At 63.5% G+C, this 14391-nt stretch overlaps 1 protein-coding gene across 2 annotated transcripts in view; it reads left to right on the plus strand.

The window, feature by feature from the left end:
- Positions 1 to 13583, plus strand: part of CTDP1 (CTD phosphatase subunit 1) — a 50901-nt gene extending 37318 nt beyond the window's left edge. Inside the window, exons 12-13 of one of the 2 annotated variants that reach the window (XM_062201826.1) lie at positions 7398 to 7585; positions 12926 to 13583. In XM_062201826.1, the coding sequence (XP_062057810.1) occupies positions 7398 to 7585; positions 12926 to 13067 (330 nt within the window). In that variant the 3' untranslated portion in view covers positions 13068 to 13583. The remainder of the gene's footprint in view (positions 1 to 7397; positions 7586 to 12925) is intronic. The other variant, XM_062201828.1, reaches the window with a different exon arrangement.
- The last annotated feature ends 808 nt before the right edge of the window (positions 13584 to 14391 follow it).

The raw sequence follows: 14391 nt of genomic DNA on the forward strand, positions 1-14391 counted from the left end.
CAGGAAATGCGCGCACAGGTCATGCTGTGAGCAGCCCTGCTCAGCTGGGTGCTCGTCACTCCTGCCCCTGGTTAGACCCCAGCTCCAGCCAAGTAAACACCTGTTCTGTCGTGGGCTCTGCCTGCTCTGGGTACAGGCATGGGGCAGGTGACGGGGGACGCTCCTTTAGGGACAAGGACTTGGGATTGGGACCCACAGGGGACTGCAGCTGCAGTGCCATGGGACATGGCCATTTCAAGCCCATGGAAATGTTGAGTGGGGCAAGGGCCTTGCCACACGACAGGCTCCCAGGCAGCTCGTGTCAGGACTGCGTTTGAAGAGTCGCCTCAAGTCCCAGCCCTGGGAAGCTGGCTGCCGGGAGCTTGGGTGACATCCTAGCAAGAGGACGCTGTGGGTTCTATGGCCCGATGCTGCCCCGTCAGCATTTGCTTTTCATGTCATGTCCGGGATTTGCATGCCGAATGGCCTCGGTGAGCTCTCCGTGCCATGTAGGCCTCCACCTGGAGAGGCAGTGGGGAAACCTGAGGGTGCTGAGAGTTAACGCACTGTTGAATCTTTCTTTGAGAGGCAGAGAGAGTACCAGCTCCTGTGCTGGTTCACTCCCCAGCTGCCTGCAGTGACCAGGGCTGGGCCAGGCGAAGCGGAGAGCCGGGCACTCTGTCCAGGCCTCCCATGTCGGGGAGGAAACCCGTCATTGGAGCGAACGCCACTGGCTCCCAGGGTGCAGAGCAGGAAGCTGGACTGTGGAGTCACTCCTGCATGGGACAGACGTCTTAACCGCTAGGCCGTCTGGTCCTTAGCCACGTTTTAACTCTGCACTGGCTGCACACTCAGGCCAGACGGTCTGGGGGCCCAGAGTTGATGCTGCACGACGGGGCAGGCTGGGGAGCAGGGGTGAACCACATCTGGTCTGGCCTGCCAGGGCCAAGAGGGCTTGAAGGGTTGTGGGGTGGCCCTTGTGACAGTAGCTGGTTGGCCTTCTGAGCCTCGCCACTGGCAGACAGCTGTTGGAGACACGGGGTGAATTTGGCAGACTTGGAGCTGTGGGATGGTGCAGGCACGGCTAGTCCCAGTGCAGACGCTCCATGCTGAGGCCCAGGAAGCGTCACCCAGGGCCATTTGCCAGCCTGGGGCCCCGTCCTCTGCTGGAGGTGTGGAGAGCACTTCCGCGGGGAGCCAGTGGGTGGGGCAGAGCCTGCTGGCACCAGGCAGGACAGCACAGACCCTGCCTCCCTCCCAGGGTGCTCGCCACAGTCAGCGTGGCCTGGGCCAGGTCACAGTGCATCCCAGCCTCCAGCAGGCAGCTCAGGGAGACTGGCAGAGCTGGCACTGAGGGAGGCTGCGAGTCCTACCAGAAGTCCAGCTTTAACCCATGCAGGAGCATTGCAGACAGTAGGTACCAGTAGGACCTGTGGTGATCTGCGGGGCCTCCACTTGGGTTGCTGTCGTCTTGAGTTTTTAGAGGGAGCCCTGGAGAAGCAAGGACGCCCCGTGGGGCACTGCCCTGCTGACTCGGGCGCCTGTGGCTGGCCCTGAGGCCCGGGAGGGTCCCCTGTGCAGCCAGCTTGGGCCTCCCCTCTGTGCGAGAGCCCAGCTCACACAGGAGGGCTGCTGGTGTCCCTTCTCCCAGCACGGCCCAGGCCCCTTTCTTCTTGTGACGTCGATTTGGAAGCCAAGTGGAGCTCTGAGAGCACAGCTCCCACTCAGGAGCGCCTGTGTGCTTGGCACGGTCTCTCCTGGGGCACAGGAGGGTTGCTGTAGCTGCATCACTTTTCTCACTCCCCTCTAAAGCAGAGCTGGGAAGCCCTGGCGACCACGTGCTGTGGTGCGTGCACCACCTGGCGCAGTGGGCTGACTGGTGTGGGGCTGGCGTGCCAGGGCTAGAGTGGCCTCTCCTGCATGAGGTCATTCATCAGTGCGGGTGAGGTGAGCTGTGGCCGGCCATGGGCGTGGCCCGCAGGTGAGTGAGGTGAGCTGTGGCTGGCCATGGGCGTGGTCTGCAGGTGAGGTGAGGTGAGCTGTGGCCGGCCGTGAGCGTGGCCCGCAGGTGAGTGAGGTGAGCTGTGGCCAGCCGTGGGCGTGGCCCGCAGGTGAGGTGAGGTGAGGTGAGCTGAGGCTGGCCATGGGCGTGGCCTGCAGGTGAGGTGAGGTGAGCTGTGGCCGGCCGTGAGCGTGGCCCGCAGGTGAGGTGAGGTGAGCTGTGGCCGGCCATGGGCGTGGCCCGCAGGTGAGGTGAGCTGAGCTGAGCTGAGGCTGGCCATGGGCGTGGCCCGCAGGTGAGGTGTGGGCGGGACCCACTGGGCAGATGTTTGTGTGCGTCTTTGGAGTCAGGACGCCCCAGCCACGGACGCACCTGTGCTCGCCCTGGAGCTGGTGTTCGACGGGTGGTGCCTTCTCATTCACAGGTTCTGGTGGGAGTCGCTTGCTCACTGGAACACATTTGGGATCCCAGATGTGACATGTGAGTCCCTGCCTGTGGACAGAGTGGTGGCCTGAAGTCCTGTCCAGCCTGACCTTCACTTTTGTTCACATGTCCTCCGTGTTTAGTTCCACGCCTCCCACATTTGCGCTTCTCGTGGCCGTGCTGGTGAAAGCACTGGACACTGCCCGGCTCCCTGGGCATGGAGAAGGCGCGTGCGTCCCGGAGCTCCGCGGAGGCGTGACTCAGGCTGCTGCTGCTGCCGCCTCGCAGCGTGTGTTGGGTGTGGGGTCTTTGGGCAGAAGCGACGTTACACGGGTGAGGGCTCCACGGGTCGTCAGGCTGCGGTGAGCAGAGGCCGGCAGGACACCCGCCGTGCTCTCCCCCTCTCCCCCCAGCAGAGGCTCTGTCCTCACTCCTGGCGATTTCTGTAGAGCAAACGATCACACGTGAGCAGAAGTGACTACTCAGAAATGGTTATGGGTTCCCTTTGAACATCATGGACGTAAGCCATTTTGTTTTAAGATGTATTTAATTTATTTGAAAGAGAGCGAGAGATCTTCCATCTGCTGGCTCACTTGCCGTAACAGCCAGGGCTGGGCCAGGCCAAAACCAAGGGTCCAAGCACTTGGGCCATCTTCCACTGCCTTCCCAGGTGCATTAGCAGGGAGTTGGATGGGAAGTGGGGCACCTGGGACTTGAACTGGCACCCATGTGGGATGCCAGCACCACTGGTGGCGGCTGCACCCGCGCTCTGTGACCCCAGCCCCGTGGCCCTGTGGTCGCCCTGCCGTGTGTCAGCTCTCCGGCCTGCTGTGGCTGGTGGCTGTCTCGGGATCACCCACTGCATTCTGGAGAGCACACTTACCCGGCTCTGCGGATTGTAAAGTTGGACTCAGTGAGATTCAGTTCAGCTTTTATGGGAACTCAGAAGTTATTGAGGAAAGTGGGGGGGAGTGTGCATGGGCCGAAGGGAGGCCCTCGGTCATGCCGCGGGGCTGTGTCCTGCTGTCCGGAGCAGCGTGGACGGTCGTCCCCACGGCTTTTGTGACTTGGAAGGATTCAGAGCCACAAGTGCCCCAACCAGAGACCATTGTCCCTGAAAGGCAGTAAGACACGCCCACCGCACACATGGCACTGCCCGGGCCAGCTCCCGTGTGCCCACCAGCCGTGGGTCACGTCTGGCGTCACACAGAGAACGCTGCAGGCTGTGGGATCTCAGGTCCGTAGCTGCTCCATCCGGCACAGACGCCGTCTTTGTAGAGTTGGCGTGGAAGGAGTGTGCACAGCTGCTGGGTGTGCGGCCACGTGGGGTCCTGGAGGCTGCTGCTGGGGCAGGTGCACTGGTGCCCCCAGCCCCTGTGTGCCTGCTGCTCCTGCGTGGCCTGGCCACGTCGGGGCGAGAACGGGAGACCAGCCTGCAATGGCCGGAGCTGCAGCTGCCGGCCACCTCCTCCCTCTGTCCTCGGGACGGACGCTTGTTCCCGCTTGCTTTCAGCGGAGTCCTTTCTGGTCCAGAGTCTTCGGCACGACTTCCTCCAGGGGGTCCCACCGAAGCATCTGCCAGAGCAGTGACGTTTCAGGAGCTGCCCCCGGGCTGCGCCCTGTCCACTGCCCACGCTCCCCAACTCCCGTAACCGGGCCTGGAGCACGGGGCAGCCATGCCCTCTGCCCTCCTTAGGTTTCTGGTGCACTTGGGCAGGCCCTGTGGTGGGGACGCGTTTGGGTAGGGCCTTGAAGACAGGTGGGAGCTTGGTGTCGGGCACCGCAGAGGAGGGGACATGGCGCGCTCGAGGGTGGCTGTGAGTTGTGGTTGTGTCCCATGAAGTCTGCTCTGCCAGGGACAGGGACAGCCCCTGCTGTCTGGTTCTCTCCCCAGGTGCCCGCAGTGGCAGGGGCTGGGAACAGCCCAGGTCTCCCGCCTGAGTGTGGAACACGGGCCTCCTGACTGCAAGGCTAAGCGCTGTCCTGCCCACCAGGACACTTCAGAAAGATTGGAGGAGCCATCAGCTTGACAGCGTGAAACTGTTACTTTGCAAGGCTGCCCTATTCTGTTTGCCTCTCGCATTTCTGATCAGCAGAGAGTGATTGGCGACAGCCATGACCTCGTGGCTTCAGCAGTCGCCAGCAGAGTACACGTATGCATGTGTTAGATCTGAGGCTTCTGACAAAAATTACTGGATTTTCTTCAGTGTGTGGTCTGCTTGCTGGCCGCAGTCTCAGGCGTGGGCGATGTTTGTGAGCTGTGGGTGTGGCCCTGAGCCCAGAGGCACCTGTGCTTTCAGAGCAGGTGCTGAGGTTCAGTTTGATTCCTGCAGCGCGAGCCCGTGTTGTGCTGTGTCAGGGAGCAGGGCTGTTCTCCGAGTGCAGGCCGCTCGCCGGGGCGGCCCTGCGGCCGGCTGTCCACCTCCGGGTGGTGGTGTTCCGTGTCCTGGGAGTTCGTCTTGGCCTTGGGAATGCTCTGCTCTTCTCGGCCGCCGTCGCTCCACAGCAGTGCGTTCTCGCCGCGTGTTCATCTTCTGGGCTGTGTGACAAACCACCGCATATTTGATGGCTGGAAACAACCCCCATTTGATTTCTTTCTCCCTTTTTTAAACCACTTATTTATGTGTTTGAAAGGCAGAATTGGAGACACATAGACAGACCTTCCATCTGCTGGTTCACTCCCCAAATGGCCGCAATGCCCGGGGCTGGGCCGGGCGGAGGGCAGGAGTCAGGAGCTCCTTCCGGGTCTGCCACATGGGTGCAGGGGCCCAAGCACTTGGACCATCTTCTGCTGCTTTCCCAGCAGCATTAGGAGGGAGTTGGATTGGAAGTAGAACAACCGGGACATGAACCATTGCTCGTGGCACTCTGGCATCGTAGGCGGTGGCTTAGCTGGCAGCTCCACAGCGCCAGCCCCAGCCCCCACTTGCCATCTCGTGGTCGCTGTGGTGAGGAATCTGCACAGAGAGCGAGTCCCTGCTCGGGTCTCAGGCTGTGCTCAGTCGCACCTGCCTCTCTTCTGTGAGCTCAGGGGCCCTGGTCCTTGCAGACTTAGTCCCTGAGGCCACACCCACAGGACAGGCCCACTCCGGGCGGCCAGAACAGGGCTACGTAGGGCACTACCATGCCCCTGTTGGAAGCGGGACAGAGCACAAGGCCGCACAGCTCTGTACCTCCTGTCCCCACTCGCACCTGTGTTCCTGCGGCCGAGGGGAGTTGGTTCCAGGTACCTTTGAGGCGGCACAATTTCAGGTGGAGTGGAAACGTGTTCTTTGAAGATGGCCCATTGTGCCATCTGCCCCAGTGTGACCACAGCCACCCATGTGGCCAGGAAGAAGCTCCTCCCCTCGCAGCTTCTAAGGTGTTTGTGTGCAAAGCAGGATGCAGAAGCCAGAGACCTGCTGTCTGGGCTCTGGGCCCAGCGCCATCTCCCCTCCTGGCTGCTCTGCTCCCGGGTCCAGGCGGCCTCTGCCTTGCTCTCCTGCCCCCCTCCCTCTCGTGGGTCCCACAGTGGCTGGCAGCAGCGTTGGTTTCCACAGGGCCTGTGCTTCCCCTTGGGAGAGACTTCAGGACTTAATTCAGAGTTAATTGAAGTTTTTCTCTGTACACATTTGCTTTGAAATTTTAAGATTTAAAAATTTCCTTAATGTCTTCTGAACAAAGTAAGCAGTTCTTTGCCCGCCACTGCTCTTCGGAAAGCGTTCTGTCCCCAGACAGATGTTTTCACGGGAGCTGAACGTGTGTGGCAGGGCAGAGTTAGCCCCAGAATCCCCCCAGCTCCTCCAGACAGCTGGAGGATGGGCGCGCCCTTGGGTCAGCTGTCAGGGCGTGGAAGGTGACCCCCGCCCCGCCACACGCTGCTGCGGCTGCAGGGCCACATCCTGCTGTGCTGCCTCATCGACAGCCACTTCCTCGGTCTGGGAGCCCCCAAGAGGGCTACCTGTCCACAGCTTTGGTGAGCGTCAGGTGCACTGGGTGGCCCTGAGGCCGTACTGTCCGACCACAGTGACCGCCTGGTGGACAGAACCTCGGAGGCAATGGGTGCTGCCCTGTGTGTCCTCATCCTACACCGCCAGACTGCCCAGGTCCAGCCTCACCTGCACAGCACAGTGCCCACGTGCCTGCTCCCCGGGCACCCCCTGAAAGTGCAGGCCCCTGTTCTCTGCTGTGCATGGCTCTCCCTGTCCTGCTCTGCCTCCACTGCCCCCCACCCGGCCATCATCAAGTGGCCACACAGGGCTGCCTCCCGCCTCACCCTGTCGTGAGCTGCCCCGGAGGCTAGGTGAGTGGCCTTGGTGGTGGCTGCACCTCCCTCAAGTCCAGGACTGGGAAGAGCTGGGTTCCTGCTGCAGAGTGCACTGATCTGTTCACCGTAAATCCCACCAGCGTGCTGGGAGTATCCCTGCCATCGGTTGCACCGCGGGAGCTCAGCTCTGCGCCTGCTCCGGCGAGGCCTCTGCCTGTGCTGTGCACGCCTTCCTCTGCCTGCTCCAAGCTGCGGAGCTTCAGAGCTGCCACAGCCGTGCCCGAGCTCCCGAGGGTGGTGAAGGACGAGGAGCCGGAGTCTGCCTTACAAGGGCCTGGCTGCCCCGGGGGAGGGCTGGAGCGCACCGTCCCTCTGTCGGCCTGGCTGCCCCCGGGGGAGGGCCGGAGCGCACTGAGTCATGCCGGTCCCTCTGTCGGCCTGGCTGCCCCCCGGGGAGGACCGGAGCGCGCCAATTGTGCCGGTCCCTCTGTCGCCTGGCTGCCCCGGGGGAGGGCTGGAGCGCGCCAATTGTGCCGGTCCCTCTGTTGCCTGGCTGCCCCGGGGGAGGGCTGGAGCGCACCGATTGTGCCGCTCCCTCTGTCGGCCTGGCTGCCCCCCGGGGAGGGCCGGAGCGCACTGAGTCACCCCGGTCCCTCTGTTGGCCTGGCTGCCCCCGGGGGAGGGCCGGAGCACGCCGGTCATGCCGGTCCCTCTGTCGGCCGCTGACCGAGCCCCGGCGTTTTTCAGGTGGACGACATCCTCGGAGAAGGCAGTGATGACAGCGACAGTGAGAAGAAGAAGGCCGACGGCCAGGAGGAGGAGCAGGAGGGGAGGCCCCCGCCCACGAAGCCAGAGGCCTGGGGGTCCCACGGGGAGCAGCTGCTCGGGTCATCTGCATGCAGTGAGAGGACTGGGGCCAGCGTCCGGGGGCCCAGGTGAGGATGGCGGCCAAGGGGCCCGCGGTGCTGACAGCTGAGGGCCTGGGGTACACACACGCCCCGCACAGACACGGCCACTGCTGTCCTGCCAGAGTCAGGGTCTCGTGCGAGGGCCTCACGGAGTTCCCGTGGGCGTGAGCGTTTCCCGCGGCTAAACTACCTGCGCATGAGTCGCAGCCTGCAGCCTGCTCCGGCTCCCTGCCAGGTGGCCTGGAAGCAGCAGCCGAGCTCAGGTGACTGGGCCCCTGCCACCTGCATGGAGACCTGGAGCATTCCAGGTCCTGGCTTTGGCCTGGCCCAGCCCTGGCTGTTGGAGGAGTTGGGAGTGAACCAGCGGGTGGGAGACCTCCCTCTGCTACCTGCACACTCGCTGTCCCTCCCTCTCTTCTCTGTCCACTTCGCAGATACTAAAAAATTAGTAATAATAAGTGCAGGGAGGAGGAAGACGTGCAGAGCTCAAACTTCTTTGCACCAGGGTGAACACAGCTGTTCCTCCCGTTCTCCCGCCAGCTGCCCTGAGGGGCCTGGTACGCCACGTGTCTGCTGTGTCATCACCACCTGGGTGGGCCGAGAAACCTGTGCACACTCTGCTGGTGGTTGGGACGAGAGCCGCAGGCTTCCGGAACATCGCGTCCGTGGCCGTGGGCTCTCTGTGATTTCAGGACCTGGGCAGCTGCCCTGCGCCTGTGTGAATCCGGGCTGGCCAGGTGTCCTGCGGAGACCCTGGTGAGAGCCCCCAACCTCAGACACGGACGCCACCATCCTCACACGCCTGGGGCGGGCGTTCGTCGTCCTGTGTTCCCTTCAGAGAGCATGTCGCAGGTGTCGCCTGAGTGTGGGTGCTGGTCAGGCCCGAGCTGGTGCTGTGGCTTTGGGGCAATGTGGCTGCTTTCTCCACGAGGGAGGCCTTGGCCTTTGTCAGCACAACGAACACCTTGGGCCTCTGTCATTCTTCTCTGTTATCACCTGTCGTCTGTCGTGGGGCCGGTGTGCCTGCCATGCAGCCTGGCTCTATCGCTCAGAACTCTGTCCTAGCCCCAGGCCTAACCGGTCCCCTTGTCTTGTTTTTGTACTTTGTGGTTGACTTTTTTTTTAGTGTAGACATCTTGGTAAATTGAGATTTCCTTGTTTTAGTAGATGTCACACACGGTTAGCCCCTGATGTGAGCTGTGTGTCCCGGGCAGCCTGTGGATTCCCACTCTGCGCCTGTGCTGGGACCTGCCTCCATGCTGCCGTGCAGTGAGGGTGGGAGCGAGTCCACTTGTCAGATCACACTGACACACGGACGTGCACCGACAGGCAGACAGAGCCCCCGCAGCTGCCTGTCCCTGCAGCCACGCTGTGGTCTGCGTGTGTGTGACGGGGTCGTCTCGGAGTCGCGCAGGCCGGCACGAGTTCACTCCTTGCACATCTTTCTGCTTCCCCGGACATGCACTATGCATTTGCTCATTTTCTCCCATCTTTGCCCATCTGAGTCCCTGGCTGCGGGCAGAAGACCCCGTGTTCCGCGTGTGTGTTCGTCTGATGCTTGGTGGGATGTGTGGCCCTTGGCAGCGGCTGTCACATCGCTCTCCTGCAGTGTCCGGTGCTGTGGCTGCTGGCCTCTGTCTCGGGAGACTTCGGGGTCCTTCCCTCGTCTTCAGCGTCGTGAGGGGCCTGCAAGCAAGCTCGGTGCTGACCACAGCAGACGTGGTTCCCTAAGCCCACAGGTGTCCTGGAGGAGGGTGGCTCTTAGACGAGCGCACACACCCCTGGCAGGGAGGGGAGCAGGAGCAGGGCCAGGTGGGGTGCCCAGCAGCGCCCGCCAGCATCGCCTGAAGGTTTCCCCTCACAGTGGATCTGTTCCTGGGCCCCAGGTCTGATGGGTGGCACGGGCAGGTGGGAGCCGGCACAGCCGCTCAGATCAGCCCTGCGTGGGCACTGCCGACTGCTGGCACTGACTGCTTCGACTGAACCCCGAGGGTAAAGGACGGCCTCTGACGGGAAGCACAGCCCAGACACGCCGCCTCCCAGGCGCTGAGCCCACCACTCGTGGCCCTGGCCACGCCCAGGGCTTCGGGGGCCAGCGTGCTCTCCAGTGGACTCATGCTTTGGTGGTGGCTGGCAGAAGGTGACTGAAGTGTGGCGCGGTCTCCTGGGCTTGTTCCTGCGGCGTGTGAAGTGAGGACCTCACACGTTAGTTAGGTGCTGGAAGGAGTAGCAGAGCTTGTGGGAGGGGCTCTTCCCTGGGGGCGCGGCGGTGACCACGTAGGAGAAGCCTCGCCGTCCCAGCATGAGGACCTGTGGCCCACGACGAGAGCGGACGGAAGGTGAACGAGAACAGCCAGGTGCCGCAGGCAGCCACGTCACATCAGGACAGACAGACTGCAAACCAAGACGCACTGCTGGGTGGCGGGCGATGGAGCCCAGCTCCGGGAGTGAGGGCTCCGGCAGACCGCAGGAGGGAGGGCGGTGCACCTGGGGTCTGTGGCAGCTGGCTCTCTGCAGGGAGGCCCCCTCAGGAGATGCCACTGGAATCCGAAGTTGCCGTGTCCCCTGACGTCCACACGAGACTTCTTGGAGGCACTTGTGGCGTGAGGGATGGGCTCAGGCTGCACCGGCCGTGAGCACGGCGTGGGTGCACGGTAGTTCTTGCTCTTGTGTTTGCAAGCTGTATTTGCGTGTGTCTCTCCTGAGAGCCTCCCCCTCCCCGGCATCCCCATGAGCTGTCAGAAGCCCGGGCACTGCCGCACCTGTGCTGGCACCGCGTGGTGTTTGCGCCTGCAGTGGCGCCCTCTGCTCAGACGCACGTGGGTCGGGGGCTGCGCACGAGGCTGCCCTGCGTGCTGGAGTTGTGTGTGTTGCGTGACTGCCCACTCTGCAGAGACACTGCTTCCTCCCGGTGGCGTCGAGCAGCTGTGGTCCCTCAGACACTGAGCTGGCTGCTGTGAGCGGGAGCCCCACGGCTCCGCCCAGAAGCGTCCTGCCCCAAAGCTGCTGGGCGCCGAGGTCCTGGCACTGCAGACGCACGTGTGAGCCCCAGCCCGTGTGCTCGGCGATCTCATGGTGCCTGGGGAAGCTTCCGGGGGCTCCCCGAGGCGCCTGTTGGAGCCCTCCTGTGCCGGAGGCCGTGCTGTGCTCGCGTGGGCAGTAGCCGCTCCAGTCCGACAGCCCGCCCCTGCTGCCGTCTCTCTGTGCCTCGTGGAGCTTGACCGCAGTGTTCCTGGACGCCCAGGACCGGTGTGTGTGTACCTGCACGGCCGCCTCTATAGGGATGCCCACGTGCACCGCTGCAGGTCCAGGGAGGAAGTCCCTCTTCTCACTTTATCCTACACGCCGTTTAAACGATTCTCCAAGCTTTACATGTTCTGTGCATATTCCACGCGGTGCGGAGCGCGGGGCAGCCCTGGCGGTCACGTCACAGACTGGCTCTCCCTGGGCTTGCAGCTCACGTCTGGCTTCTGAGATGATTTTTCACGACCGAAACTCAGGCAGGAGGAGAGGCGCTGTCAGCCGAGCTCTTCCTGCATGAGGCTGGGCGGGGGCGTCCTTGCACGCCACGATGCAGGGGTGGGCTGACGTCACGAGGCTGTGAGGAGGAGGGACAGAGGGGCGGGCTGACGTCACGAGGCTGTGAGGAGGAGGGACAGAGGGGCGGGCTGACGTCACGAGGCTGCGATGAGGAGGGACAGAGGGGCGGGCTGACGTCACGAGGCTGTGATGAGGAGGGACAGAGGGGCGGGCTGACGTCACGAGGCTGTGAGGAGGGACAGAGGGGCGGGCTGACGTCACGAGGCTGCAATGAGGGACAGAGGGGCGGGCTGACGTCACGAGGCTGTGATGAGGAGGGACAGAGGGGCGGGCTGGCGTCACGAGGCTGTTGCGGTGGGATGGAGGGGCGGGCTGACGTCACGGGGCTGTTGCGGTGGGATGGAGGGACAGAGGGGCGGGCTGACGTCACGGGGCTGTGAGGAGGAGGGACAGAGGGGTGGGCTGACGTCAGAGGCTGTTGCGGTGGGATGGAGGGGGGCCGTGCTCTGAGAACCGCTGCCCTGTGTCCAGCATGCACCATTCCTCTGACTTGGCGTCACTGCGGGGACCCCGGACGTGGTCTGTGTCCTCTCTGGGTCACTGCTGCCCTGCGTACGGCCTGGCACCTCCCCGGGGCCCCACCCGTGGGCCTCTAGGACGCAGGGGAGAGCTTGTGGCTGCTGGCCGCTGCCCGGGTCCAGTCGTCGGCTTCCCTGCTGCTCGGGGCAGCACTGAGTCCTGCGCCCCCTCCTGGTACACACGCGTGTGCACACGCAGAGCCACCTGACCGCCTGCTGTGCTCGCCTCACTCCACCTCTGCCTTCCTCCCCTCGCGTGCTCAGGCCCCACACGGATCTGCTTTCCACCTGGCCAGGCCAGTCGCTCTGCCCACTCCCTGCCGCTGCCTCTCGGAGCTGTATTGCTGCCACACGGCAGCAGGTGAGCAGGAACTCCCTCCCAGGTGACTCAGGTGTCCTTGGGCGTTGTGAGCGGCAGCCTCCTCCTGTGGCTGGGGGAGGGGATCGTGTGTAGTGTTCACGTTTTATACCGCAGGAAGCTGCTGGCTGGGTTCTTATGGACTTGACCAAGGACTTGTAGAAAAGACACTTGTCGTCATAAACGTCTTTGAAGCGAGTGTTGCTAAGGGCCAGTCTCTCACCTGAAGTTAGGGCAGCTGATGTGCGGAGCACGTGACCAGCCTGGGCCTGGGGCAGAGCCCTGGGGAGGAGTGGGCGGCTCCCCGGGGTCAGGATCCCCAGCCTGGCAGGACCGTCCAGTACACACTGCTTGCACACCTCTCTAAGTGTGCAAAACGCTCACCAGTGAGGGTGTTCCCAGAGCTCCCTTCCCATCAGAAACACAGGCTGGGCTGCTCTTTCTGCGTGTGTGTGAGAGAGACTGCACTCAGTGGCGTGTAGTTTATTGTGGTTGTCGTCAGTGGAGTGAACAATGGAAAACCAGAAATTAGATTGTTTCACTTCTAAAAAAATGATTTGTGTGATTGAAAGGTAGAGTTAGGGAGCAAGATCTTCCATCCGCTGGTTCACTCCCCAAATGGCCACATTGGGCAAGGCTGGGCCAGGACGAAGCCAGGAGCCGGGAGCTTCTTCCGGGTCTCCCACGTGGGTGCAGAGGCCCGGGCATCTCCCATTGGACCATCTCCTGCCGCTTTCCCAGCTGTATCAGCAGGCGCTGGGTCAGACGTGGAGCAGCCGGACTAAACCGGCGCCCAGGTGGGATGCCAGCGGTGCAGGCGGCTCGGCACACTGGGCCGCCGCGGGCCGCCATGTGCCGGGCACAAGCCTCACCCCCTTTCCTTCTCCTCAGAGGCCACAAGAGGAAGCTGAGTGAGGACGGCACCGCCAGTGACTCCAGCAGGGAGTCGAGCGACGCGGACGGGGAGGGCAGCAGCTCCGAGGCGGACGAGATGGCCGCGGCCCTGGAGGCGGAGCTCGGCGACCTGGTGTGATGGGGGGCGCGTCCTCGCCAGGGCCGCCCCTCGGGGTCCGTTTCCTCACAAAGACATATTTTGCAGAGCTCCACGTAAACACGTTATTTTGCAGAAATGGATGTTTTTAAGAAGTTTTACTACAAAATACAGGAAAATCTACTTTTTTAAGTGAGAGGGCATTGAAGGGTGTCCCCGTGCCCAGCCCCAGGGCTCCGCAGAGCCTGCCTTGGATGGGGGCGGGGGGTGGGTGCGCTTCCCTCCAGTCCCACAGCTCGCGCCGGGGCTGGGGGAGCACGCGGGGTCTGCGGCGACGCCCTGGGGAGAGGCCGGGCGCAGGGGCCCCATCTGAGTGGCACGGCCCCCTGCGGGGTCCCTGCTGCAGCCAGGCTGCCCTCGCCGTGTCCTGCCCGGGTGGCCTTGTGCTCCTGTGAGACCCGATGTAAAGTTTTGTATATCTTTTCATATTGGATCCACCACGCAGATCTCTCATTTAATAAAAACCCTTTTCGTACACTGCTCTCCGTGCCTTGCTGTGCGCTATGGGGGGGGCTCAGGTGCGGGGGAGGGTGCCCTCCAGACAGCAAGTGCAGGCACGAGCAAGCGGCAGCCTCACCCGAGAACCTCGGGCAGCTCCGGTCCCAGGAGCCAGGCCAGGCACCTGCTGGGCTGGAGGCCAGCCTCGCTCAGCCGCACCCACCCTCCTGCAGCCTGGTCCCTGCTCAGCCGTGGGCTCTGGGGAGGGTCTGTGGTCAGAGTCGTCGTGGGCAGGCAGCACCGCGGGCCCTCGACTCCCTGTCCGGGCTGACCGCCAGCTTGAAGGCGAGTGTGGGGCCCGAGGCTGCGGGGTCACAGCTGCACCAGCTCACTTTCCTGTGCCCTTGGGGTGGAGCATGAGGCTCCGTGGGGCTGGGTGCCGGACGGCCCGGCCTCTGCCCGCTGGCCCAGTCGGGTGCGGCGTTGCCACCACCAGCAGCTGTCGTGGATTCTCCCTGTGGAACGCAGGGGCAGGCAGCCTCTCGCCGGGGCGGACACCGGAGTGGACAGCCTCAGCCAGCGATGTGCTCTGCAGACGCGTGATGCTGGCCCCGAGGCCGAGGTCCCTAAGTGGTTAAGTGTCAAGAATGCCAGCAGGGGCCTGGTTGAGTCCTGCTTCCGACCCAGCTTCCTGCTGATGGGGGGAGGGGGGCGGGGGGGCAGCAGGTGATGGCTGAAGTACTTGGGTCCCTGCCCCCAGCACGGGAGACCCGGATGGAGTGGCTGGCCCCTGGCCCCTGGCCCCTGGCCCCTGGCCCCTGGCTCCTGGCCCCTGGCCCCTGGCCCCTGGCTCCTGGCTCCTGGCTTT

The sequence above is a fragment of the Lepus europaeus genome, chromosome 9 (assembly GCF_033115175.1).
Source record: "Lepus europaeus isolate LE1 chromosome 9, mLepTim1.pri, whole genome shotgun sequence".
NCBI lineage: Eukaryota > Metazoa > Chordata > Mammalia > Lagomorpha > Leporidae > Lepus > Lepus europaeus.